The sequence below is a fragment of the Pristiophorus japonicus genome, chromosome 14 (genome assembly GCF_044704955.1).
Source record: "Pristiophorus japonicus isolate sPriJap1 chromosome 14, sPriJap1.hap1, whole genome shotgun sequence".
NCBI classification, from domain to species: Eukaryota; Metazoa; Chordata; class Chondrichthyes; family Pristiophoridae; genus Pristiophorus; species Pristiophorus japonicus.
In genome coordinates this window covers 102304497-102332187 of record NC_091990.1, presented here as the reverse complement: position 1 = coordinate 102332187, position 27691 = coordinate 102304497, and the positions used below count along the sequence as shown (strand labels likewise).

Below are 27691 nucleotides of genomic sequence, written 5' to 3'. Positions count from 1 at the left end.
GTTTGTTGCTCTCCCTCAATAGCAAGCACATCCTTCCTCAGATTAGGAGACCAAAACTGCACACAATATTCAAGGTGTGGTCTCACCAAGGCCCTGTACAACTGTAGCAAGACCTCCCTGCTCCTATACTCAAATCCCCTCGCTATGAAGGCCAGCATACCATTTTCTTTCTTTACTGCCTGTGTACCTGCATGCCTACCTTCAATAACCGATGTACTATGACACCCAGGTCTGTTTGCACCTCCCCTTTTACTAATCTGTCAACATTCAGATAATAATCTGCCTTCCTGTTTTTGCCACCAAAGTGGATAACCTCACATTTATCCACATTATACTGCAACTGCCATGCATTTGCTCATTCACCCAACTTGTCCAAGTCCCCTTGCAGCCTCTTCGCATCCTCCTCATAGCTTGCACTGCCACCCAGCTTAGTGTCATCTGCAAACTTGAAGATATTGCATTCAATTCCTTCGTCCAAATCATTAATGTATATTGTAAATAGCTGGGGTCCCAGCACTGAGCCCTGCGGCACCCCACTAGTCACTGCCTGCCATTCTGAAAAGGACCCATTTATTCCCACTCTTTGCTTCCTGTCTGCCAACCATTTCTCTTGTCACGTCAATACATTACCCCCAATACCATGTGCCTTAATTTTGCACACTAATCTCTTGTGTGGGACCTTATCAAAAGCCTTCTGAAAGTCCAAATACACCACATCCACTGGTTCTCCCTTATCCACTCTACTAGTTACATCCTCAAAAAACTCTAGAAGATTTGTCAAGCTTGATTTCTCTTTCATAAATCCATGCTGACTTGGACCGACCCTGTCACTGCTTTCCAAATGCGCTGCTATTACATCTTTAATAATTGACTCCAGCATTTTCCCCACCACCGATGTCAGGCTAACCGGTCTATAATTCCCTGTTTTCTCTCCCTCCTTTTTTAAAAAGTGGGGTTACATTAGCTACCCTCCAATCCATGGGAACTGATCCAGAGTCCATGGAACGTTGGAAAATGATCACCAATGCATCTACTATTTCTAGGGCCACTTCCTTAAGTATTCTGGGATGCAGACTATCAGGCCCTGGGGATTTACCGGCCTTCAGTCCCTTCAATTTGCCCAACACCATTTCCTGACTAATAAGAATTTCTCACAGTTCCCCCTTCTCTCTAGACCCTCGGTCCCCGAGTATTTTTGCGAGGTTATTTGTGTCTTCCTTAGTGAAGACAGAACCAAAGTATTTGTTCAATTGGTCTGCCATTTCCTTGTTCCCCATTATGAATTCACCTGATTCTGACTGCAAGGGACCTACATTAGTCTTCACTAATCTTTTTCTCTTCACATATCTATAGAAGCTTTTGCAGTCAGTTTTTATGTTCCCTGCAAGCTTACTCTCATACTCTATTTTCCCCTTCCTAATTAAACCCTTAGTCCTCTAATGGTGAATTCTAAATTTCTCCCAGTCCTCAGGTTTGCTGCTTTTTCTGGCCACTTTATATGCCTCTTCCTTGGATTTAACACTTTCCCTAATTTCCCTCATTAGCCACGGTTGAGCCACCTTTTTTATTTTTACGCCAAATAGGGATGTACAATTATTGTAGTTCATCCATGTGATGTTTAAATGTCTGCCATTGCCTATCCACCTTCAACCCTTTAAGTATCATTCGCCAGTCTATCCTAGCCAATTCACGTCTCATACCATCGAAGTTTCCTTTCTTTAAGTTCAGGACCCTAGTCTCTGAATGAACTGTGTCACTCTCCATCTTAATGAAGAATTCTACCATATTATGGTCACTCTTCGCCAAGGAGACTCACATGACCAGATTGCTAATTAATCCTCTCTCGTTACACAAGACCCAGTCTAGGATGGCCTGCTCTCTAGTTGGTTCCTCGATATATTGGTGTAGAAAACCATCCCTTATATACTCCAGGAACGCCTCCTCCACAGTATTGCTACCACTTTGGTTAGCCCAATCAATATGTAATTAAAGTCACCCATGATAACTGCTGTACCCTTATTGCACTCATCCCTAATTTCCTGTTTGATGCCGTCCCCAACCTCACTACTACTGTTTGGTGGTCTGTACACAACTCCCACTAACGTTTTCTGCCCTTTGGTGTTTCGCAGCTCTACCCATATAGATTCCACATCATCCACGCTAATGTCCTTCCTTACTATTGCGTTAATCTCCTCTTTAACCAATAATGCTACCCCACCTCCTTTTCCTTCCTGTCAATCCTTCCTGAATATTGAATACCCTTGGAAGTTGAGTTCCCAGCCTTGGTTATCCTGGAGCCATGTCTCCGTAATCCCAATTACATCATATCCGTTAACAGCTATCTGCGCAGTTAATTCATCCACCTTATTATGAATGCTCCTTGCATTGAGACTCAGAGCCTTCAGGCTTGTTTTTTTAACGCTCTTTGTTCTTTTAGAATTATGTTGTAATGTGGTCCTTTTTGATTTTTGCCCTTGATTTCTCTGCTCTCCACTCTTGTTTTTCACCTTCCTACCTTTTGCTTCTGCCCCCTTTTTACTTCCATCTGTCTTCCTGCATAGATTCCCATCCCCCTGCTATTTTAGTTTAAACCCTCCCTAACAGCACTAGCAAACACTCCGTCTAGGTTCAGGTGCAGACCGTCTGGTTTGTACTGGTCCCACCTCCCCCAGAACCGGTTCCAATGTCCCAGGAATTTGAATCCCTCCCCCTTGCACCATTCCTCAAGGCACGTATTCATCTGAGCTATCCTGCGATTCCTGCTCTGAGTAGCACGTGGCACTGGTAGTAATCCTGAGATTACTACCTTTGAGGTCCTATTTTTAAATTTAACTCCTAGCTCCCTAAATTCAGCTTATAGGACCTCATCCTGTTTTTTTAATCTATATCGTTGGTACCTATATGCAACACGACAACTGGCTGTTCACCCTCCCTCTCCAAAATGCGCTGCAGCCGTTCCGAAACATCCTTGACCCTTGCACCAGGGAGACAACATACCAATCTGGAGTCTCGTTTGCGGCCGCAGAAACATAGAAACATAGAAAATAGGTGCAGGAGTAGACCATTCGACCCTTCGAGCCTGCACCACCATTCAATAAGATCATGGCTGATCATTCACCTCAGTACCCCTTTCCTGCTTTCTCTCCATAACCCTTGATCCCTTTAGCCATAAGGGCCATATCTAACTCCCTCTTGAATATATCTAATGAACTGGCATCAACAACTCTCTGCGATAGAGAATTCCACAGGTTCACAACTCTCTGAGTGAAGAAGTTTCTCCTCATCTCGGTCCTAAATGGCTTACCCCTTATCCTTAGACTGTGACCCCTGGTTCTGGACTTCTCTAACATCGGGAACATTCTTTCAGCATCTAACCTGTCCAGTCCCGTCAGAATTTTATATGTTTCTATGAGATCCCCTCTAATTCTTCTAAACTTCAGTGAATACAGGCCCAGTCGATCCAATCTCTCCTCATATGTCAGTCCTGCCATCCCGGGACTCAGTCTGGTGAACCTTCGCTGCACTCCCTCAATAGCAAGAATGTCCTTCCTCAGACTAGGAGACCAAAACTGAACACAATATTCCAGGTGAGGCCCCACCAAGGCCCTGTACAACTGCAGTAAGACCTCCCTGCTCCTATACTCAAATCCCCTAGCTATGAAGGCCAACATGTCATTTGCCTTCTTCACCGCCTGCTGTACCTGCATGCCAACTTTCAATGAGTGATGTACCATGACACCCAGGTCTTGCTGCACCTCCCCTTTTCCTAATCTGCTGCCATTCTGATAATATTCTGCCTTCATCTTTTTGCCCCCAAAGTGGATAACCTCACATTTATCCACATTATACTGCATCTGCCATGCATTTGCCCACTCACCTAACCTGTCCAAGTCACCCTGCAGCCTCTTAGCGTCCTCACAGCTCACACTGCCACCCCGCTTAGTGTCATCTGCAAACTTGGAGATATTACATTCAATTCCTTCATCTAAATCATTAATGTATATTGTAAATAGCTGTGGTCCCAGCACTGAGTCTTGCGGCACCCCATTAGTCACTGCCTGCCATTCTGAAAAGGACCCGTTTATCCCGACGCTCTGCTTCCTGTCTGCCAACCAGTTCTCTATCCATGTCAGTACATTACCCCCAATACCATGTGCTTTAATTTTGCACAACAATCTCTTCTGTGGGACCTTGTCAAAAGCTTTTTAAAAGTCGAAATACACCACATTCACTGGTTCTCCCTTGTTCACTCTACCAGTCACATCCTCAAAAAATTTTAGATTTGTCAAGCATGATTTCCCTTTCATAAATCCATGCCGACTTGGATCGATCCTGTCACTGCTTTCCAAATGCGCTGCTATTTCAACTTTAATAATTGATTCCAACATTTTCCCCACTAATGTGTCAGGCTAACTGGTCTATAATTACGTGTTTTCTCTCTCCCTCCTTTTTACAAAGTGGTGTTACATTAGCTACCCTCCAGCCCATATCATGAAGACAGAACCAAAGTATTTGTTCAATTGGTCTGCCATTTCTCTGTTCCCCATTATAAATTCAGCTGTTTCTGACTGTAAGGGACGTTTGTCTTCACTAATCGCTTCACATATCTATAGAAGCTTTTGTAGTCAGTTATTCCCATTTATCTATTCCCCTTAAAATTATAGCTTTCCTACTCTTTTTCCTGCCTTCCTGTGCAGCAGAGCCACCTCTGGTGCCATGGACTTGGCTGCTGCTGCCCTCCCCTGATGAGCCACCTCCCTCAACAGTACCCAAAATGGTGTATCTGTTTTGGAGGGAGGTGACCACAGGGGACCCCTGCACTACCTGCTTTCCCTTTCTCTTCCTGATGGTCACTTATTCCCTATCTGGCTGTGCAACCTTTACCTGCGAAGTGACCAACTCACTAAACATGCTATTCACGACATACTCAACATCGCGGATGCTCCAGAGTGAATCCATCCGCAGCTTAAGTGCCACAATGCGGTCTGTCAGGAGCTGCAGCTGAATACACTTCCCGCACACATCGTAGTCAGGGATACTGGTAGTGTCAGAGCACAGGAGGAGCATGACACGGGTCTGGGCTCTCCTGCCATGACTAAATCCTTAGATTAACTTAATTTGTAACAATGCCAAATGTTTCTTACTCCTAAGAAAAATAAAAGATCAAATTATCACCGATCCGCCAATCACTTATCTGCTTGGCTGTGACGTCCCACTTCGATTTCTTCTTACTTCTTTGTTTACCTTCTACCCCTGCTCCTGCACCAGCTGGCCTCCTCTGACTCTCGGGCCTTTATAGGCCGCTCGACTGCCCGAACTTTCGCTCCTGTGGCCCGCTCCTCCGTCTCTCGGGCCTTTATAGGCCGCTTGACTGCCCGGACTCCCGCTCCACAGACACTGACTCTCACTGGGGTACGGTTTCCACACACACTGACTCTCACTGGCAAATCGGTTGCACACACTCTGAATCTCACTGGGGTACAGTCTCACACACACTCACTCTCACGTGGGTATGGTTTCCACAGACACTGACTCTCACAGGGGTATGGCTCTGACACACACACTGACTCTCACTAGGGTACGGGTTCCCCAGACACTGATTCTCACTGGGGTATGGGTTCCACGGATACAGACTCTCACTGGGTTACAGTTCCACACAAACTGATTCTTACTGGGGTATGGGTTTCACAAACACTGACTCCCACTGGGCTATAGTTCTACAGACACTGACTCTCACTGGGGTACGGGCCCCAAGGACATTGACTCTCAGTGGGGCACTGTTCCACAGACACTGACTCTCACTGGTGTATAGTTCCACACACACTGACTCTCACTGGGGTATTGTTCGACAGAAACTGACTCTCACTGGGGTATGGGACCCATGTACACTGACTCTCATAGCGGTACATTTCCAAACATACTGATTCTCACTGGGGTACAGGTTCCACAGACACTGATCCTCACTAGGGTACGGGTTCCACAAACACTGACTCGCACTGGGGTACAGATCCCAAGGACATTGACTCTCACTGGGATATGGGTTCCACAGACACTGACTCACACTGGGGTACAGTCCCACACACACTGACTCTCAATGGGGGACAGTCCCACACACACTGACTCTCACTGGGGTACAGTCCCACAAACACGGTCTCTCACTGAGGTACAGTCCCACACACAATGACTCTCACCGGGGGACGGTTCTTTAGACACTGACTCTCACTGGGGTACGGGTTCCACAGATACTGACTCTCACTGGGGTATGTGTCACACACATACTTACTCTCACTGGGGCACACATCCACAGAGACTGACTCTCACAGGGATTCAGTTCCACAAACACTGATTCTTACTGCATGTAGGGGTTCCACAGACACTGACTCTTATTGGGGTACGGATCCCACATACACTGACACTCACTAGGATATAGTTCCACAGGCACTGACACTTACTGGGGTAGAGTTTCACACACACGCACTCCCACTAGGGTACGGGTTCCACAGAAACTGACTCTCACTGGGGTACGCGTCCCACACACACTTACTCTCACTGGGGTACAGTTCCACACAAACTGTTTCTCACTGGGGTATGGATTCCACACACACTGATTCTCACTGGGGTAAAGTTCCACAGAAACTAACACTCCAAAGTGTACAGTTCCACAAAAACTGACTCTTACTCGGGTACAGGATCCACAGACACTGACTCTCACTGGGGTAGGGGCCGACACACACTGATTCTCACTGGGGTTTAGTTCTGCAGGCACTGACTTTCACTGAGGCAAGAGTCCTAAGGACATTGACTCTCACTGGGGTACGTGTCCCACACAGACTGACTCTCACTTGGGTACGGGTTCCACGGGTACTGACTCTCACTAGCATTCAGTTCCACACACACTGACTCTCACTGGGGTATAGTTCTATAAACGCTGACTCTCACTGGGGCATGAATCCAACACACACTGACTCTTACTGGGGTATAGTTCCACAGACACTGACTCTCACTGGGGTGTGGGTCCCACACACACTGACTCTCACTGGGGTATGAGTCCCACACACACTGTATCTCACTAGGTTATTGTTCCCACAAACACTGACTCTCACTGGGGTACATTTCCACACACATTGACTCTCACTGGGGTACGGTTCCCGCACACACTGACTCTCACTGGGGTAAGTGTCCCACATACACTGACTCTCACTGGGGTATTGGTCCCACACACACTAACTCTCACTGGGGTATAGTTTCACACACACTGACTCTCACTAGGGTACGGGTCCCACACACACTGACTCTCACTGGGGTACGGTTCCCGCACACACTGACTCTCACTCGGGTGCGCATCCCACACACACTGAATCGCATTAGGGTACGGGTCCCAAGGACACTGACTCTCACCGGGGTACAGTTCCACAGACACTGACTCCTACTGAGGTTTGGGCCCAAAACACAGTGACTCTCACTGGGGTTCAGATCCCACACACAGTGACTCTCACTGGGGTACAGTTTCACAGACACTAACTTTCATAGGAGTACAGTTCCACAAGAACTGACTCTTACTGGGGTACAGGTTCCACAGACACTGGCTCCTCATGGGTTACATTCCCACACACACTGTCTCTCAATGATGTACACGTCCCACACACACTGACTCTCACTGTGATATCAGTCCACACACTCAGATTCTAACTGGGGTATAGTTTCACGCACACTCACTCTCACTAGGATACAGGTTCCACAGACACTGACTCTCACTGAGGTACGGATTCCACACACACGGCCTCTCACTGAGGTACTGGTCCCACACACACTGACTCTCACTGGGGTACTGGTCCCACACACATTGAATCTCACTTGCGTACATTCCCAGACACTAACTCTCAGAGGGGTACAGTTCTACAAAAACTGACTCTTACTGGGGTACAGGTTCCACAGATACCGTCTCTCCATGGGGGGGGGTACAGTCCCACACACACTCTCTCTCACTGTGGTGCAGTTCTTCAGGTATTGACTTTCTCTGGGGTACGGATTCCACAGACACTGACTCTCACTGAGGTATGGGTCCCACACACTGACTCTCACTGGGGTACGTTTCCCTCATTCACTGACTCTCACTGGGGTATGATTCCCACACACACTTGCTCTCACTGGGGTACATTTCCACAAACACTGACTCTTACTAGGGTATGAGTACCACACACACTTGCTCCCAAGGGGTACGGTTCCCACACACGCTGACTCTCACTAGGATACAGGTTCCACAAACACTGACTCTCACAGAGTTACAGGTTCCACACACAGTGATTCTCACTGGGGTAAGGTTCTACATACAGTAACTCTCACTGGGGTACGGGTCCCAAGGACATTGACCCCCAATGTGGTACAGTTCTACAGACACTAAAGTCATGTGTGTGGGATGCGTACCCGAGTGAGAGTCAGTGTCTGTGAAACTATACGCCAGTGAGAGTCAGTGTGTGTGGGACCGATACCCCAGTGAGAGTCAGTGTCTGTGGGACACGTACTCCAGTGAGAGTCACTGTGTGTGGGATGCGTACCCCAGTGAGAGTCAGTACCCGTGGAACCGTACCCAAGTGTGAGACAGTGTATGTGTGAACTGTACCCCAGTGAGAGTCAGTGTGTGTGGGACCGCTACCACAGTTAGTTTCATTGCCTTTGGAACTATACCCCAGTGAGTCAGTGTGCGTGGAACTATACCCCAATGAGAGTCAGCTTCTGTGGAACTATACCCCAGTGAGAGTCAGTGTGTGTGGGACCCGTACCCCAGTGAGCGTCAATGTCCTTAGGACTCTTGCCCCAGTGAAAATCAGTGCCTGTGGAACTAAACTCCAGTGAAAATCAGTGTGTGTCGGACCAGTACCCCAGTAAGAGTCAGTGTGTTTGGGACCCGTACCCCAGTAAAAGGCAGTTTTTTTGGGACTGTACACTTATGAAAGTTAGTTTCTGTGGAACTTTACCCCAGTGAGAGTCGCTGTGTGTGGGACCCATACCCCACTGAGTGTCAGTGTCGGTAAAACTATACCCCAGTGAGAGTCAGTGTTTGTGGAACCCGTACCCCAGTGAGAGTCAGTGTCTGTGGAACTGTGCCCCAGTGAGAGTCAGTGTCTGTGGAACCCGTACCCAAGTGAGAGTGAGTGTGTGTGAAACTATACCCCAGTGAGAGTCAGTGTTTGTGGAACCCGTACCCCAGTGAGAGTCAGTGTCTGTGGAACTGTGCCCCAGTGAGAGTCAGTGTCTGTGGAACCCGTACCCAAGTGAGAGTGAGTGTGTGTGAAACTATACTACAGCTAGAGTCAGAGAGTATGGGACCAATACCCCAGTGAGAGTCAGTGTCTGTAGAACTGTATCCCAGTGAGAGTCAGTGTGTGTGGAACTGTACCCCAGTGAGCATCAGTGTGTGTGTGGAACCTGTATCTCTGTGAGAGTCAGTGTTTGTGGAACCTGTACCCTAGTGAGAGTGAGTGTGTGTGAAACTATACCCCAGTGAGAGTCAGAGTGTGTGGGAACCGTACCCCAATGGGAGTCAGTGTGTGTGCTACCCCATACCCTAGTGAGAGTCAGTGTTTGTGGAACTATACCCCAGTGAGAGTGTGTGTGTGGGACCCGTACCTCAGAGAGAGTCCATATCTGAAGAACTGCACCCCAGTGAGAGACAGCATGTGTGGGACTGTACCCCATGGAGAGTCAGTGTCTGTGGAACCTGTATCCCAGTAAGAGTCAGTTTTTATAGAACTGTACCCCTATGAGAGTCAGTGTGTGTGGAAATGTATCCCAGTGAATCAGTGTCCTTGGGACCTGTACCCCAGTGCGAGTCAGTGTGTGTGGGACCTGTTATATATGTAAACCTGTAAATACCTGGTTTAACCACCAGATGGCTCATTCCCTGGAGTCCCAAGGGATCCCACAATCCTTTGGGAGCACCTGTACTTAAGGAGGCCTCACAGGTTGGAGAGGCACTCTGGAGACCTGCAATAAAAGACTACGGTCACACTTTACTTTGAGCTCAAAGTATCTGGTCAGACTCTTTATTCATACACTACAGGACCTGTACCCTAGTGAGAGTCAGTGTGTGTGGAACCCGTACCCCAGTGAGTCAGTGTCTGTGGAACTGTACCCCAGTGAGAGTCAGTGTGTGTGAGACGCTTACCCCAGTGAGAGTCAATCTGTGTGCGAACCGTAACCTAATGAGAGTCAGTGTGTGTGGGACCCATAGCCGAGTGAGAGTCAGTGTGTGTGAAACTGTACCCCAGTGAGAGTCAGTGTTCTTGGAATGCATACCCCAGTGAGAATCAGTGTGTGTGGAACTGTACTCCAGTGAGAGTCAGTACCCGTGGAACCTGTACCGCAGTGAGAGTCAGTGCCCGTGGAATACTTACCCCAGTGAGAGTCAGTGTGTGTAGAACCCGTATCCCAGTGAGAATCAGTGTGTGTGGAACTGTACCCCAGTGAGAGTCAGTGTGTGTGGGACCCATACCCCAGTGAGAGTCAGTGTGTGTGGGACCCATACCCCAGTGAGAGTCAGTGTGTGTGGGACCCATACCCCAGTGAGAATCAGTACCCGTGGAACCTGTACCCCAGTGAGAATCAGTGTGTGTGGAACTGTACCCCAGTGAGAATCAGTGTGTGTGGAACTGTACCCCAGCGACAGTCAGTGTTTGTGGGACCTGTACCCCAGTGAGAATCAGTGTGTGTGGAACCTGTTATATATGTAAACTTGTATTTACTCATCCCCTGGAGTCCCAAGGGATCCCATAATCCCCTGGGAGCACAGGTATTTAAGGAGGCTTCACAGGTTGGAGAGGCACTCTGAAGACCTGCAATAAAAGACTACGGTCACACTTTACTCTGAGCTCGCAGTGTTCAGTCTGACTCTTTCTCCATACACAACAACTGGCGACGAGATATAGATAGCGAACCCAAAGATGCAGAGAACAATGGGCATCCTAGAGAAATTCTCGGAGGGAGATGATTGGGAAACTTTTGTGGAGCGACTCGACCAATACTTCGTGGCCAACGAGCTAGATGGGGAAGAGAGTGCTGCCAAACGAAGGGCTATCCTCCTCACCGTCTGTGGGGCACCAACGTAAGGCCTCATGAAGAATCTGCTCTCTCCAGCAAAACTTTCTCTGGGGTACGGATTCCACAGACACTGACTCTCACTGAGGTATGGGTCCCACACACTGACTCTCACTGGGGTATGTTTCCCTCATTCACTGACTCTCACTGGGGTATGTTTCCCTCATTCACTGACTCTCACTGGGGTATGATTCCCACACACACTTGCTCTCACTGGGGTACAGTTCCACAAACACTGACTCTTACTAGGGTACGTGTCCCACAGGCACTGATTCTCACTGGGGTATAGTTCCACAGACACTGACCCGAACTGGGGTAGATTTCCACACACATAGACTCTCACTAGGGTACGGGTTCCATAATCACTGACTCTCACTGGGGTACGGTTCCCACACTAATCTCTCATGTGGGACCTTGTCAAAATACATCACCTCCACTGGTTCTCCCTTATCCACTCTACTAGTTACATCCTCAAAAAACTCTAGAAGATTTGTCAAGCATGATTTCCCTTTCATAAATCCATGCTGACTTGGACCGACCCTGTCACTGCTTTCCAAATGCGCTGCTATTGCATGTTTAATAATTGATTCCAGGATTTTCCCCACCACCGATGTCAGGCTAACCGGTCTATAATTCCCTGTTTTCTCTCCCTCCTTTTTTAAAAAGTGGGGTTACATTAGCTACCCTCCAATCCATAGGAACTGAACCAGAGTTCATGGAATGTTGGAAAATGACCACCAATGCATCTACTATTTCTAGGGCCTCTTCCTTAAATACTCTGGGATGCAGTCTATCAAGCCCTGGGGATTTATCGGCCTTCAGTCCCTTCAATTTCCCTAACACCATTTCCTGACTAATAAGGATTTCCCTCAGTTCCCGCTTCTCGTTAGACCGTCGATCCCGTAGTATTTTCGGGAGGTTATTTGTGTCTTCCTTCGTGAAGACAGAACCAAAGTATTTGTTCAATTGGTCTGCCATTTCTTTGTTCTCCATTATAAATTCACCTGATTCTGACTGCAAGGGACCTACGTTTGTCTTCACTAATCTTTTTCTCTTCACATATCTATCGAAGCTTTTGCAGTCAGTTTTTATGTTCCCAGCAAGTTTCCTCTCATACTCTATTTTCACCCTCCTAATTAAACCCTTAGTCCTCCTCTGCTGAGTTCTAAATCTCTCCCAGTCCTCAGGTTTGCTGCTTTTATTGACCAATTTATATGCCTCTTCACTTTTCCTAATTTCCCTTGTTAGCCACGGTTAAGCCACCTTCCCTTTTTTATTCTTACGCCACACAGGGATGTACAATTGTTGTAGTTCATCCATGTGATATTTAAATGTCTGCCATTGCCTATTCACCGTCAACCCTTTAAGTATAATTCTCCAGTCTATCCTAACCAATTCATGTCTCATACCATCAAAGTTTCCTATCTTTAAGTTCAGGACCCTAGTCTCTGAATTAACTCTCCATCGTAATGAAGAATTCTACCATATTATGGTCATTCATCCCCAAGAGGCCACACACGACAAGATTGCTAATTAATCCTCTCTCGTTACAAAAGACCCCGTCTAGGATGGCCTGCTCTCCAGTTGGTTCCTCGACATATTGGGCTAGAAAACCAATACACTCCAGGAAATCCTCCTCCACAGTATTGCTAACTAGTTTGGTTAGCCCAATCAATATGTAGATTAGTCACCCATGATAACTGCTGTACCTTTATTGCACGCGCACCTAATTTCCTGTTTGATGCCATCCCCAACCTCCCTACTGCTGTTTGGTGGTCTGTACACAACTCCCACTAACACTTTCTGCCTTTGGTGTTTCGCAGCTCTACCCATATAGATTCCACATCATCCACACTAATGTCCTTCCTTACTATTGCGTTAATCTCCTCTTTAACCAGTAACACTATCCCACCTCCTTTTTCTTTCTGTCTGTCCTTCCTGAATAGTGAATACCCCTGGAAGTTGAGTTCCCAGCCTTGGTTATCCTGGAGCCATGTCTCCGTAATCCCAATTACATCATATCCGTTAACAGCTATCTGCGCAGTCAATTCATCCACCTTATTACGAATGCTCCTCGCATTGAAACTCAGAGCCTTCAGGCTTGTTTTTTTAACACTCTTTGTCCTTTTAGAATTATGTTATAATGTGGCCCTACTTGATTTTTTCCCTTGATTTCTCTGCCCTCCACTCTTGCTTCTCTCCTTCCTACCTTTTGTTTCTGCCCTTTTTTTACTTCCCTCTGCCTCACTGCATAGATTCCCATCTCCCTGCCATTTTAGTTTAAACCCTCCCCAACAAACCAGGCTCGCTCTCTTCCCTCCGTCCCAAACCAGGCTGTCTCTCCCACCCCTGCCCCCAACCAGGCTCTTTCTCTCCCCCGCCCACAACCAGAAATTCTCCCCATCCCCCAATCAGGCTCTCACCCCTCCGCCACCCCCCAAACAGGCTCTCCCCACTGCCAAACAGTCTCTCGTTTTCCCCCACACACAACAGGGCTCTCTCTCCCCCACCCCAATCAGGCTCACTCTCCCAACCCCAACTCACTCCTCCACCCCCCAACACCCCATCTCTCTTTCCCCCTCCCCCAACCAGGTTCTCCCCCCACCCCCACAAACAGGCTCTCATTCTCCCCCCCACCACCCTGTCTCACTCTCCCTCCCCCAACCAGGCTCTCCCTCCCCCAGCCCCCACCCTGTCTCTCTCCCCACCCAAACCAGGCTCTCTCTCTCGCCACCACCCCCCCACCCCGTTCCCATCTCTCTTCCCCCCCCTCCCCGATCCCGTCTCTCTTCCCCTCCACCCCCCCCTCCGACCCTGTCTCTCTCCCCCTCCCCCCGAACCAGGCTCTCTCCACCCCCCAACCAGGATGTCACCACCCTCCACCCCCCAACCAGGCTCTCTCTCCCCTCCCCCAACCAGGATGTCACCACCCTCCACCCCCCAACCAGGCTCTCTCTCCCCTCCCCCAACCAGGATGTCACCACCCTCCACCCCCCAACCAGGCTGTCACCCACCGCCCCCCCCAGACCAGGCTCTCTCCCCACCTCCTCTCCCCCCGCCAACGAGGCTCTCTCTCCCCTCCCCCAACCAGGATGTCACCACCCTCCACCCCCCAACCAGGCTGTCACCCACCGTCCCCCCGCCCCCCCCAGACCAGGCTCTCTCCCCGCCTCCTCACCCCCCGCCAACCAGGCTCTCTCTCCCTCAACCCCCCCTCCCAAACTGTCTCTCTTCGCCCCCTAACCATGCTCTTTCTCCTCCACACCCCACCCCCCCGCAAAAACCAGACTATCACCCCTCCCCCATCCCAGCTCTCCCTCCTCCCTAGTCTGGATCTGATCTCCACACTCCAAACAGGCTCTCTTACCTGCCCCCCAACCAGACTCTCTCTTCCCCCAGCAACTCCCCGATCAGGATCTCCCCTCTCCCCCCCCCCCACCGCCCAGCCCAACCGGGCTCTCACTCCTCCCCCTGCAACCAGGCTCTCTCCCCACCTCCCCCTAACCAGGCTCCCTCCCTCCCAACCCCCCACCACCTCCCCCACAACCAGGCTCTCTCCCCCCGCCCCCCCCACCTCCCCCGTAACCAGGTTCTCTCCCCCCCGCCCCCCCCACCTCCCCCACAACCAGGCTCTCTCCCCCCTGCCCCCCCCCACCTCCCCCACAACCAGGTTCTCTCCCTCCCACCCCCCCACCACCTCCCCCACAACCAGGCTCTCTCCCCCCCGCCCCCCCCACCTCCCCCGTAACCAGGTTCTCTCCCCCCCGCCCCCCCCCACCTCCCCCACAACCAGGCTCTCTCCCCCCTGCCCCCCCCACCTCCCCCACAACCAGGCTCTCTCCCCCCGCCCCCCCTCACCTCCCCCGTAACCAGGTTCTCTCCCCCCCGCCCCCCCCCACCTCCCCCACAACCAGGCTCTCTCCCCCCTGCCCCCCCCACCTCCCCCACAACCAGGTTCTCTCCCCCCCGCCCCCCTCCACCTCCCCCACAACCAGGCTCTCTCCCCCCCCGCCCCCCCCCACCTCCCCCACAACCAGGCTCTCTCCCCCCTGCCCCCCCCACCTCCCCCACAACCAGGTTCTCTCCCTCCCACCCCCCCCCACCTCCCCCGCAACCAGGCTCTCTCCACCCCTGCCCAACCAGGATGTCACCACACCCCGTCCCCCAAACCAGCCTCTCACTCCTTCCCCCACAACCAGGTTTTCTTCCCTGTCTCCCCCCACCCACCAGGCTCTCTCTCCACACCCCACACCCGCCCCCACCACACAATCAGGCTTTCTCATTGCCCCCCAAACAGGCTCTCTCTCCAACTCCCCGCCCGTCTTCCCCCCCTCCCACCCCGTCTCTCTTGCCCCTCGCAACCAGCCCCCTCCCAAACAGGCTCTCTCTCTCTCCCATCCCCCCCGCAACCCCATCTCTCTCCCCCCACTCCCCAACCCCTTCTCTCTCCCCCTCCCCAACCAGGCGCTCTCTCTCTCCCTCCCCTCAAACCAGGCTCCCTCACCTCCACCCCCAACCAGGTTCTGACCCCCACCCCCCCAAACAGGCACTCTCTCCCCCCACTCGAACCAGGCTCCCTCCACCCTCCCCCAAACCAGGCTGTTACGCAACACCCCCCCCCCCAAACCAGGCTCTCTCTCCCCTCCCTCAACCAGGCTGTCGCCCCTCTCTCACCCCCAACCAGGCTGTCTCCCCGCACCCTCCCCACCATGTCTCTCTCCCCCCCCCGCCAAACCAGGCTCTCTTCTTCCCCCACAACCAGGTTCTCTCCACCCCCCCCCCACTCTAACCAGGTACCCCCCCCCAAAACAGGCTCTCACTCCTCCCCCCGCAACCACGCTCTCTCTACTCTCCCCCCAACCAGACTGTCTCACCTCCCACCCCACTATGTCTCACAACCCCCCACCGCCCCCCCACCCAAACCAGGCTCTCCTCCCCCCCGAACCAGGCTCTCCCCCCCCCCCCCCGCCAAACCAGGCTCTCTTTCCCCCCGCCACCCCACTCCAACCAGGTTCCATCCCCTCCCACCCCAAAACAGGCTCTCACTCCGCCCCCCCGCAACCAGGTTCTCTCCACTCTGCCCCCAACGAGGCTGTCTCACCCCCAAAACCAGGCTGTCTCACCGCCCGCCCCACTATGTCTCTCAACTCCCAGCCAGGCTCTCCCCCGCCCCACCACGCCTCTCCCTCCCCCTCCCACTCCACCCAACCACGTCTCTCCCTCCCCCCCACTCCACCCCCCCCCCCCCGCAACCAACCAGGTTCTCTTCCCCACAAACAGACTCTCACTCTCCCCCCCAGATTCCGTCTCTCTTCCCCCCCCCCCGACCCCATCTCTTCCCCCTCCCCAACCAGGCGCTCTCCCTCTTCCTTCCCCAAACCAGGCTCTCTTCTTCCCCCACACACCATCTCTCTCTCCCTTCCCCCCAACCAGGCTGTCTCCCCTCCCTCACCCCAGCTCTCTCTCCCCCCCAGCCAGGCTCTCTTCACCCCCGCAAACAGGCTCTCTCACCTGCCCCCCAACCAGACTCCCTCATCCCCCCCCCCGCACAAACTGGCCTCACAACTCCCCCCACAACCAGGTTTTCTCCCCCCGCGTCCCCCCTCCCCAACCAGTCTCCCCCTCACAATCAGGCTGTCGCCCCTGCACAACCAGGCTTTCTCTCCCCCTCCCCCAAACAGGTTCAGTTCCCCCCCCCCCGGCACCTCCGTCTCGGTCCCCCCAACCAAGCTCTCTCTCCCCCTCTCCCCCCCCCCCCGCCAACAAGTCTCTCTCTCCCTCCCCAACTTGGTGCTCTTTCTCCCCCCCCCACAATCAAGGCCCACTCTCCCGCCACCCAGGTTCTCCCCTCCGCCGCAAACAGGCTCTCGCTCTCCCCCACCAACCAGGCTGTCGCCACCCCCGCAACTATGCTCTCCACCCTCCCTCCCAATCATACTCTCTCCCCTGCACCGCCACCCCCCCTCCAAACCGGGCTGTCTTCCCTACCCCACCCCTGCTCCCTCTCTCCCCACAGCCAGGATCTCCTAGCCCCCCACCACATCTCTCTCCCCCCCCAACCAGACTCTCTGTTCCCCCACCGACCCCCCGCCAGGATCTACCCCCCCCAACCAGGTTCTCTTCCTCACCCCCCCTCCCCACCAACCTGGCTCTCTCGCCTCCTCTCCCGCAACCAGACTCTCTCCCTCCCCCCCCACCAGGCTCGCTTTGCCCCCCACCCCTCTCAACCAGGATGTCGCCAGCCCCCCCCCCAACCAGACTCTCTCTCTTCCCCCACGAACTAGGCTCTCTCTTCTCCTCCCCTCCCCCAACCAACCAACCAGATTCCCCGCCCCTCAACCAGGCTCCTCCCCACCCAGGCTTTCGCCCCACAACAAGGCTCTCTTCTTTTTCCCCCCCGCCAACCAGGCTCCCTCTTCTGCCCCCAACCAGACTCTCCTTCCCACTCCCCAATCAGGCTAACTCGCCCCCTCACCCCCCCCCCCCCCCACAACCACCAAAATCAGGCTCTCGCTCTCTCTTCCTCCCCCACAAAAAGGTTCTCTACTCCCTCCCCGGTTGTCCGCCGGCTCTTTGCCTGCTGCTCTCTCCCTAGCTCAGGGCTCGAGGGCCCAGTTGGTAACGTGGTGTTTGGGGCCGGTTCCGATGCATGCGCAGAAAAGGGTTAGTGTAAATTGCACTGATAGGTGGGGGGCGGAGTCAAAGACTATTTGTCCGAACGCTCGTTTTCCAATGCATGTGCAGAAGCACAAGTTAAGGCAAATAGTCACGCTGGTTTCTGAACCCTCATTATCTCCTCCTTGAATGACTCCCACTGCTCTGATAAGGGAGTCAAGTGTTATGAGGAGCGGGCAGGGAAGTGGAGTTGAGGCCAAGATTAGCCATGATCTTATTAAATGGCCGACTCCTGCTCCTATTTCTTAAGTTCTGACGCTGATTTACCTTCAAGTGGCTGTTTCCAGTCCACTTTGGCTAAATCGCATCTCAGCTTAGTAAAATTGGCTTACCCCCAATTGAGAACTTTTATTCTTAATCTCTGGGACAGGTCTCCTAATTTTGCCATGTCTCCAGATGTTGGTGAGGGGAACTTTGCAGGGTTGTCTCGGCTGGGTGTTGTTGGCGTGTCAGAAGCCGGTGCTGAGGGCTGTCCGGTTTTGTTATTATTGTGGCTTGCTGGGCCATTTCAGGGGGCAGTTATATGAATTATATAGAGTTCCCCCTGCGACATGTCAAGGCAACTCCAAAGTACAATTAGAAGCACCTGAATCTTGAAGACCCTCAGCCCGGTGACACTGCCTGATAATCAGTAAATCCTTAACTTGATTTGTAGAGTGTCGATGGAGCAAAGTGTACCTTGCCATGGAACCCCACCGTGCCATTTACCAGCCCATTCTCTGCAATGTGGCTGCAAGTAGGAGGATTGTTCGGTGCCTACAGGAGGTGTTTACAGCTGAATACAGGAATCTTGCCATTAAACTCCAAGAGCCCCAAACTGGTTAACAATTCTTTATTAATACAATCAAGGCCACACCGTGCCTAAATTTTAAATGAATATAAATCTGTATTGTTGCGAGGCGATTACTTTAAACATGTCGGCATTACATGGACATTATAGATAGAAAGCCGGAATAAGCAGAGATTGCATCAAGGTGTTGACAGTTCGGTCACAAAACAGCTCCCGCCATGGACAGTGAGGCACTGCTGTCAGCACTTGCCTTCAATTCCCACGGCCAGGCACAATCGACTGCTGCAAGTTTTTGGCAGCAAATACGCCGGCGAATGCCAGGCCAATGATTATGATGAACACAAGGATGCTGATCACGGTGGCGGCGATGTTGAGTGATCGGGCTGTGGATGCATAGTGCCGAGCTCCTTCTACATCTCCCACAACTTTCCGGTCTCTAGACTGAAAGAAAACAAGTGTAAATACATGGAGCAAGATTTGCAGATGTGCGCGCTGCCCCCCACCCTCCCGGGCTCAGCCCCCCCCCCCGCACCAGCTGCCTTGTAGCGACTACAGCTCAAAGTGTTACAGGCGGAACGCTTCGGCCCCAAAGTTACCACCTCAGCCCACACAGGGGGCTCGGTCTACCGTGTAGCATTCCCACAGCACACACACTCACAATACAGGCGGCAAATCAGAAAAAAATGGGACCCAAACTGTGACATCCTCTAAATGAATCCCGCTGACATGCACTGTGCCCAGGGAGAGAATGTGTGTAGCGCCCTCTGCCCCTGTATTTAAAGACAGGGGCGGGAAGACCAGCTCCCGGGTCCCAGGGCTAGATTTTCCACTTGTGCATATTGCCCAAAAATGGGCGGTAAAAAAAAAAGTTCTCAGATCGCCGGCTAGTCTGCATTTTTGAAATTGGGCTTTAAAGCAAGCAATATGAAATGGGCGGTAGCGTTAAATCTGACATTCTGCCGTAAAGGGTTGCCATCCTTAGCAACAACATGGCAACGCTCGATTCTCGTGATTCAGGAGGTCAAGGATCATCATGACATGCGCAGAAGAGGAGACAGAGAGGCTGGGTGTAGTGTGGCTGCTTTGGGAGGAAGGAGGGAAAGATTAGAGCAAACAGGGAAACAAAAATGAGTTGTTGCCAGCCAGATATTTGCCTGAATTTGGCCTATAAATGGAGAGGAGGCGGCATCACAGCACCCTGTGGAGACCGCCGCTGGAGAGAGCAGTACATTGGAGGACGCAAAAGAGCGAGGAGGTTCTCGGACAAGGCAAGTGCCTCCTTCCTGCAGGAGGGAGAGTTATACTGGGGTGATTTGACACTGTGTGCGTGGGAAGCCCACCCCAAAGGCCTACCAGAAGATATGGACCAAGAGAACAGAGATGGTCTCGTCAACGACCAACGAGGTGCGTGAGGGCAACCAATGCGGCAAACGATGGAACAAACTTGTGGGATCCGCAAGAGTATTACATTTATTTCCATGTACTTATGTATTTATATAATTTGATTTATAACAGTCATGACTGTCAGCAGATGTGAGGTCTTTCACTTTTACCGGGAATGTTGTAGTCAAAGCCTGCAGTCACGGTGCACATCTTTATTATGATAATGATCATTTTTTACCTGATGATAATTACATCCGTTGGTTATGTGTTGTATCAGTCTCTGACAGTACCTAGCAATGATATCACACAATGGTCTCATGCCATGTCGTCCTGTCACCTTTTACAGAGGAAGCTACTGACGATGAGGTTGGTGCAGAGGCGAACGGGTGCAGGGGGGTGGGCACCACCAGTCCCCAGCGACATCACGGAGATGGAGGAGCGGGTGCTCGCACTCGTGGGGAAGCACCCCCGGACAGCCACATCTGCAGACCCTGAAGTGATGCCACGTGAGTAAAGTTTACACCATTGTGTGATGTAAAGTCAATAGATGCCACACCCACTCATATAAACAAACAAAAGCAAAATGATTTCTAAAATTTTCATAGAATTAATGCTGGCCTAATGAAAATCATTGCAATGCAAATGTGTTGGCCATGAAATGTGATGATTTTGAGAGCAGTGGTGCTTTTGTCGTGTATATGCTGTGTGTAGCGCTGGACTCACCTTGTCATCCGAGCACCCCCTTCTCCTCTAATAACCTAATTTGTGTTTTGCAGCTCAGCCAGCAGCACGGCCCCAGGCAAGACCACCGAGGCCAGAAGGTGGGGGTGCGGGGCCCGACTCTCCTATATCTGGTGCCGAGGAGCTCTGATTCTCGTCCGTCAATCCGCTGGGTCTGTTCTCGATGGATGACAGCGCGGACTTCAAGGAACCTGCATCGCCAGACTCCAGAAGTCATTCCACCCCAAGGCCATCTAGTGGTCCTCTGGTCATTCCTGCCTCCACTCTGGAGGTACTGGCCCCAAGCATCTCCCCACAGGGCACCCCATTTGTCTCCAGGACGGCGCCGACCCCACGGAGGCTTCGTGGACACGGCCGGTCTGGTCCACGAGTGCCACATGAGAGCGGAGAAATGGTACAGTTGTCCAGGAGGACTGTTGACATTGGTGCTAAGCTCATTGAAGCATTGGGGAGTATATCTCAACAGCTGGCCACCATGACAGAGTACATTCCACGGATGGCGGAGGCCCTGGATGCGATAGCCAGGAACACTGCTGGCACAGACCTCCCAGTGGTCCCAGAGTGCGATATTCCACCCCTAGATTCTGCACCACCACTGCGAACGACAGATGAGGGGAAGGACCAAGATCCTGCTTCTGTATCAGAGAATGTTGCCCCTTGGCACCCCATGCTCCCGTACCAACACCACCTCTGCCTTTATTCTCTTCCCCTCCTCCCTCTCCCAATGAGACCACCTGAGGAGCTCCTCGGGCAGGTGCTGTGGAGCGAGGAGGGGGAAGGAGTAGGAGGTGGGGAAAGAAAGAGATGCATGGCCGCAGGTGATGGCTGTGTTATATCTCCATCTAGGTGTATGCAATTTATTGTAATGCAACCTTGTTACGCATTGTCTCAGATAGCTGGACCGTTACACATTGGTGATTCCTTAACATGAAAGGTATTAAATAAAACTTAACTTCAATCAATGTAAACTTTAACTGGCACCAAGGTGATGGGCACCATTGATGTCTGAGCTGTGCACACACAGCAATGTGTCAGCGTTGTCACTCACAGCAACATTCTTTCAGGCAAATCGTTCAGATATCAGCTCCTCACGCAAGAGTCTTGCAGCTATGTAGCCACCACGGGTCCTTTCCTGCAGTCTGGAGGGGGTCATGGGCATGGTTGCATAGCCATCAATGATTGTGCGATCCTAGGTCAGCGTCCAGCCCCTTGTTGTTTTCTTCCTCTCTCTCTCCTGAGGTGGACCATCAGTCCCTTCTGGCAATTCATGGCCCCTCCAGATAGCCAGGTTGTGCAGCATGGAGCATACGACCACAAATTTACCAACTTGCTCAGGGTTGTATTGTAGCTCCGCTTGAGGTGGTCCAGACATTTGCAGCACTGCTTAAGCACAGTTATTGTTTTCTGGACCACACTGCGGGTGTCTCTGCGGCTCTGGTTGTATCGCTTCTCCGCCTCGGTGTGGGTGTAAGGCCGGGGAGTGGGGGGTCATCAGCCAGGTGGCGAGGCCATATCGGTTATCACCACAATGTGCTCTTTACAACAAAAAAAATGGACGGGTGGTATTATTGAATCTCGGCATTAATTTCACCCCCAAAAAGTGGGCGGTCGGTATTATTTTTTCCCAGCGTTGCGAACATGAGGAAAGTAACGCTCAGCGTTAGTTTCCGAAAAATGCTCGTCAGTTTCCATTTTGTGACTAAATGGGCGATATACAAAAACATGGAAAATCTAGTCCACAGAGTCACAGCTCCTTGAGTCAAAGCTCTGAGTTCCAGAGTCACAACTCCTAGAGTCAGAGTCCCAGCCTGTGAGGCACCCTCAGACTGTGCCATACATGGGATCTGTTCGACATCACAGACTGGGCGAGACACTGGGTGTGTAATACTCGGGCTGAATCCAGCTTTCTTTTTCCAGAAAACTGATCTTAGCAATTCATATCGCCATGGTGGCATTTGCAGTCTCACTCTCGCCTATCAGTTGACTAACGTCCTCGTCCTCAGCCCCCACCATTACTCAGAACAGAAAACCAGTTAGTGAGCATGATGCACTCAGGGGACTCCTGCACTATCTGCCTGGTGCTCACCCATTTCCTCTCTGCCTGCATACTTATTTGCAGGTGAACACCTCCTGAAACATGCTATCCATGAAGCTCAGCCTCACAAATGCACCACAGGGACACCAGCTGCCACTCAAGCTACAAAACCCAGAGCTCCTCCAGCTTACAACACTTCCTGCACATGTGGAATTCTCGCCACAAAAAGCAGTAAACTTGGAGTGTGAGGTTGCACCCCCTGTTTCACTACTTGAAGGGGCTACACCTCAATTTTTGGTTGCACTTCATTCTCACATTCCTGATCTCTGGGCACCCATTGTGAAGGGGGTGGGGACAGGCAGGGAGCAGGCAAGTCAGAGGACCTCTTCGTGGGACTGCTCCTTGTCCTGGCCAAAGTAACCATTAACAAGTCCAGGCAGCAGGCAGTCATTTGGCCCAACTGCCTGCCTCTCTTCCATGGTTATGTTCATGCAGGGGTGTCCCTGGAGATAGCCTTCCAGAAATACTAGGGGTTCTAGGCTCTAGCAAAAAAGGAGGAACTGAAGGAAATCCTTATTAGTCAGGAAATTGTGTTAGGGAAATTGATGGGATGGAGGGCCAATAAAGCCTAAGGGCCAGATAGTCTGCATCCCAGAGTATTTAAGGGTGGCCCTAGAAATAGTGGATGCATTGGTGATCATTTTCCAACATTCTATGGACTCTGGATCAGTTCCTATGGACTGGAGGGTAGCTAATGTAACCCCACTTTTTAAAAAAGGAGAAAAAACAAGGAATTATAGACCGGTTAGCCTGACATCAGTGGTGGGGAAAATGTTGGAATCAATTATTAAAAAGATGAAACAGCAGCACATTTCAGTCCAAGTCAGCATGGATTTATGAAAGGAAAATCATGCTTGACAAATCTTATGAAATTTTGTGAGGATGTAACTAGTAGAGTGGACAAGGGGGAACCAGTGGATGTGGTGTATCTGGACTTTAAAAAGGCTTTTGACAAGGTCCCACACAAGCAATTAGTGTGCAAAATTAAAGCACATGGTGTTGGGGGTAATGTATTGACGTGGATAGAGAACTGGTTAGCAGACAGGAAGCATAGAGTCAGAATAAACAGGTCCTTTTCAGAATGGCAGGCAGTGATCAGTGGGGTGCCGCAGGGTTCAGTGCTGGGACTCCAGCTATTTACAATATACATCAATGATTTGATGAAGGAATTGAATATAATATCTCCAAGTTTGCAGATGACACGAAGCTGGGTGGCAGTATGAGCTGTGAGGAGGATGCTAAGAGGCTGCAGGGTGACTTGGTCAGGTTAGGCAAGTGGACAAATGCAGTATAATGTGGATAAATGTGTGGATATCCACTTTGGTGGCAAAAGCAGGAAGGCAGAATATTATCTGAATGGTGACAGATTAGGAGAAGTGGAGGTGCAGCAAGACTTGGGTGTCATGGTACATCAGTCATTGAAAGTTGGCATGCAGGGACAGCAGGCAGTGAGGAAGGCAAATGGCATGTTGGCCTTCATAGCTAGAGGATTTGAGTATAGGAGCAGGGAGGTCTTACTGCAATTGTAGAGAGCCTTGGTGAGGCCACACCTGGAATATTGTGTTCAGTTTTGGTCTCCTAATCGGAGGAAGGATGTTCTTGCTATTGAGGGAGTACAGCAAAGGTTCACCAGACTGATTCCTGGGATGGCAGGACTGACATATAAGGAGAGACTGAAATCAACTGGGCTTGTAGCCACTGGAGTTTAGATGAATGAGGGGATCTCAGAAACATAAAATTCTGACAGGATTGGACAGGTTAGAGGCAGGAAGAATATTCCCGTTGCTGGAGAGTTCCAGAACCAGGGGTCACAGTCTAAGAATAAGGGGTAAGCCATTTAGGACCGAGATGAGAAGAAACTTCACTCAGAGTGGTTAACCTTCCCAATCGCAGAGTTGTTGAGGCCAGTTCATTAGATATATTTTAAAAGGGAGTTAGATATGGCTCTTACAGCCAAAAGGGATCACGAGGTTTGGAGAGAAAGCAGGAAAGAGGTACTGAGGTGAGTGATCAGCCATGATCTTATTGAATGGCGGTGCAGGCTCAAAGGGCCGAATGGCCTGCTCCTGCACCTAATTTCTATGTTTGTATGAGGTGGAGCACAGTGTCCGCCAGCACGCTTGAGTCCTTCTGTGACCGATAGGCACCGAAGGGGTTGGAATGCATCATCGCCCTCCCGGAACAGAATTTTTATTCAATTTGTTAAGTTTCCTTTAAATTTTAATCTAATTTACAGTTTATTGGCTTTGCCCCTTTAAGGGGGCACTTGCTACCTTTCAATTGATAATGACAGCTGTCATCAATTACAGAAATTAGCTTAAAAAAGGTCAGTGCTTGCTCAATTCATCATTTCAATCAGACATAATCATTTTTTTTGCAAGCCAAAAGGTATGAAGGGATATTGAGCCAACATGACTAGATGGTGTTCGAATGCAGATCATCCACAATCTCACTGAATGATGGAACAGGCTCGAGAGGCTGATTGGCCTCCTCCTGTTCCTATGTCCCATATTCATGCCATTTCATTAAAATGCACTGAGTAAAAAAAAATCTTAAAAAAGCTTATGGGATCCTTGGGTTTATTAACAGCCTTCTCAACCTGCACTGCCAACTACTTTGTGTAGAAACACCTGTGAGAAATCGTGAATTGGAAGAAATAACGAGACAAAAAGTCTCTTCTGACTGGTGTTAGAATTGAAGGATTCAGTCCATGGCACAATAGCTAAAACGACTGGGCAGCATGAACATCAATAACAGCTAACAGCAGCTCCAAATATCTGAAGGCCAAGCATGGCCTGTCTCTGACTCCAACCCTCGGGAGGATAGGCACGGGAGAGGTGGAGCTTCTGAAAAGTGTAAACATTTCAAGGAGTGTTTCACTTAAGAGTGCAAACTCGACAAGCCATTGGGCACTCTGGTTTGGGTGGAGCCCTGATTAGGTTAAAATGGTCCTGTCCATCATTTTACCCCAGGACCACCCCGAAAAAAAAGAATAGAAAGATATTGAAAGAGCTTTTCAAGGCAGATGGCGCAGAAAAGAGCTGCTATGCCACCATCCGTCTGATTGAGACCAATACCAGCTGCTTATCACGGTGGTATGACTACTAGGTCTATCTGGATTGTTGTGTTTTTGACTATATTTGAACTACTGCTCCTTAATAAAATGTCTTTACAACTCTTAAGATCCTTTTGCTAACCTGTGTGTGACCTATGAACTAAATTTTAGTGGTGTCAAAAGTGGGATTCAGCGTTGGGAGTTGTAAGGCTGTGGTGGGGGAGACCGGGGAGATTTACTCGCGTGATCGTCGCGAAGGCTGGGGAGGAGACGCTCAACGAGGGAGAGAGGGGGAGCGCGTCAGACAGGTGAAACCTAACACAAAATGGCAGGTTCTTATTATCGAGAATAAGTGGCGAACAGTGTAAACAAGCAGGAGAGTTGAGAAAATGAGCGGGATGATCTCAGTTGCATGAGAACTCAGCAAAACAAAAAGGAAAAAATGGGAATTAGATAATAAGTTGGAGAGACACAAGAAAATGAAACCGACACGGAAGTTTCAGCTTCTGTGCCCAGAAAAATAGGATTTGCTGAGTGAAAGGAACCTTATAAAAATGCTCGAATTTCAATTTGAATTAAAGTGTGTTGAAGTCTGATCCAAATCATACACACCCCAGGTGTCTCTGTTCCTGCACCCTCTTTAACATTGTCATTTCGTTTATATTGTACCACAATGTATCACTTTACACTTCACTCTGTTAAATGTGATTTCCATGTGTCTGCCCATTTCACCAGCCTGTCCCTGTCCTCCTAAAGTCTGTTACTAGCCTCCTCACTGTTTACAAAAGGCTCAAATTATTAGAAGGAACACAAAAACTAGATCGCACAGGTCAAAATATTCCCCCTTTCTTGCTGCCAACCCATTCCAGTCTGCGCCAGCCAAATGGATTAAAGTCCTAGACATCGCCCGGGAACACACTCGCCAACATCATCAAACCCCGGGACCACACCACCGCCAACATCATCAAACCCCGGGACATCATTAAACCCCGGGACCACACCCGCTAACATCGTCAAACCCCGGGGAACATCAAACATCACCTCCCCCGGACTCACTTTGACCGAGAAGATCAGCGCCACGAAGCCCAGGCAGCAGGTGTTCATGTAGAAGAAGTTGAAGATGGACCAGACAAAGTGGTCGCGGAACGGCTGCACATTGGAAGGCGGGGAGCCAGTGCGCGGATTCATCGGCATCTGGTCAGCTCTGTACTCCATGGTAGGTTGAGGCTGGTACGCACTGACAAAGTGCTGCCCTGCCTCGGCTTTTATAGGCAGAGGCGGGGCGCGAACCAGCAGCACAAACAAACTGCACCGAATACTCCCAGAGTAATGCCTCGTTGTGTGAAGCACTCCAGGCAATACACTGGGTTGTGGGATCATAGAATCATAAGGCTCAATTTTTCACAGTGATTTGCACGTTTTTTTGGCGAGCACTGTTTTTTTTGTCATAAGTTAAAAAATTCAAGTTTCCCCAAAGATTGTGCACCAGCGTAAATTAGTTCCGATTTTTTTTAGGTTAGTTTGTTTTTGCGTCATGGAGGCGTAACCTGATGTCTGTGCCAGTTTTTGCACAATTATGGAAATTTGCCCCAAAACATTTTCTCCTAGGTCAGTGTAGGTGACCACTCCCAAAAACCTTTTGGTGAGTTAAGAAAAAGCAGCAAGCATTGAAAAATCAGTGCAGAAATACACCATTGTTTGTCAGCGAAGTTTTGGAGGGAGTCAAGTAGACCTAAATATACATTTTTTTTAACTTTATAATGCAGTAAATGGAACTTCGATGGAATTCTGTAAATGTTCATATTTTTTCAACCAACACGCCACCACCGAACGTCTGCAAACAGGGTTCGAGGGTTGG

The 27691-nt window shown here is 50.5% G+C and overlaps 1 protein-coding gene across 1 annotated transcript; it reads right to left on the bottom strand.

Moving 5' to 3' along the window:
* Nucleotides 1-18586: 18586 nt before the first annotated feature.
* Nucleotides 18587-27123, bottom strand: LOC139280006 (dispanin subfamily A member 2b-like). The gene is made up of 2 exons (XM_070899423.1): nucleotides 26890-27123; nucleotides 18587-19000 (listed from the first exon to the last, which is right to left on the bottom strand). Exons 1-2 carry the CDS (start codon nucleotides 27046-27048, stop codon nucleotides 18812-18814), a joined length of 348 nt encoding a protein of 115 aa, XP_070755524.1. The 5' UTR covers nucleotides 27049-27123; the 3' UTR covers nucleotides 18587-18811.
* Nucleotides 27124-27691: the final 568 nt, after the last annotated feature.

What these genes read in the sequence shown, in the direction of transcription:
- LOC139280006 (XM_070899423.1), bottom strand. Translation starts at nt 27,048, where the DNA reads ATGGAGTACAGAGCTGACCAGATGCCGATGAATCCGCGCACTGGCTCC. An exon ending in CGCTGATCTTCTCGGTCAAA is followed by an intron (nt 19,001 to 26,889) that starts GTGAGTCCGGGG and finishes GTTTTCTTTCAG; the next exon opens with TCTAGAGACCGGAAAGTTGT.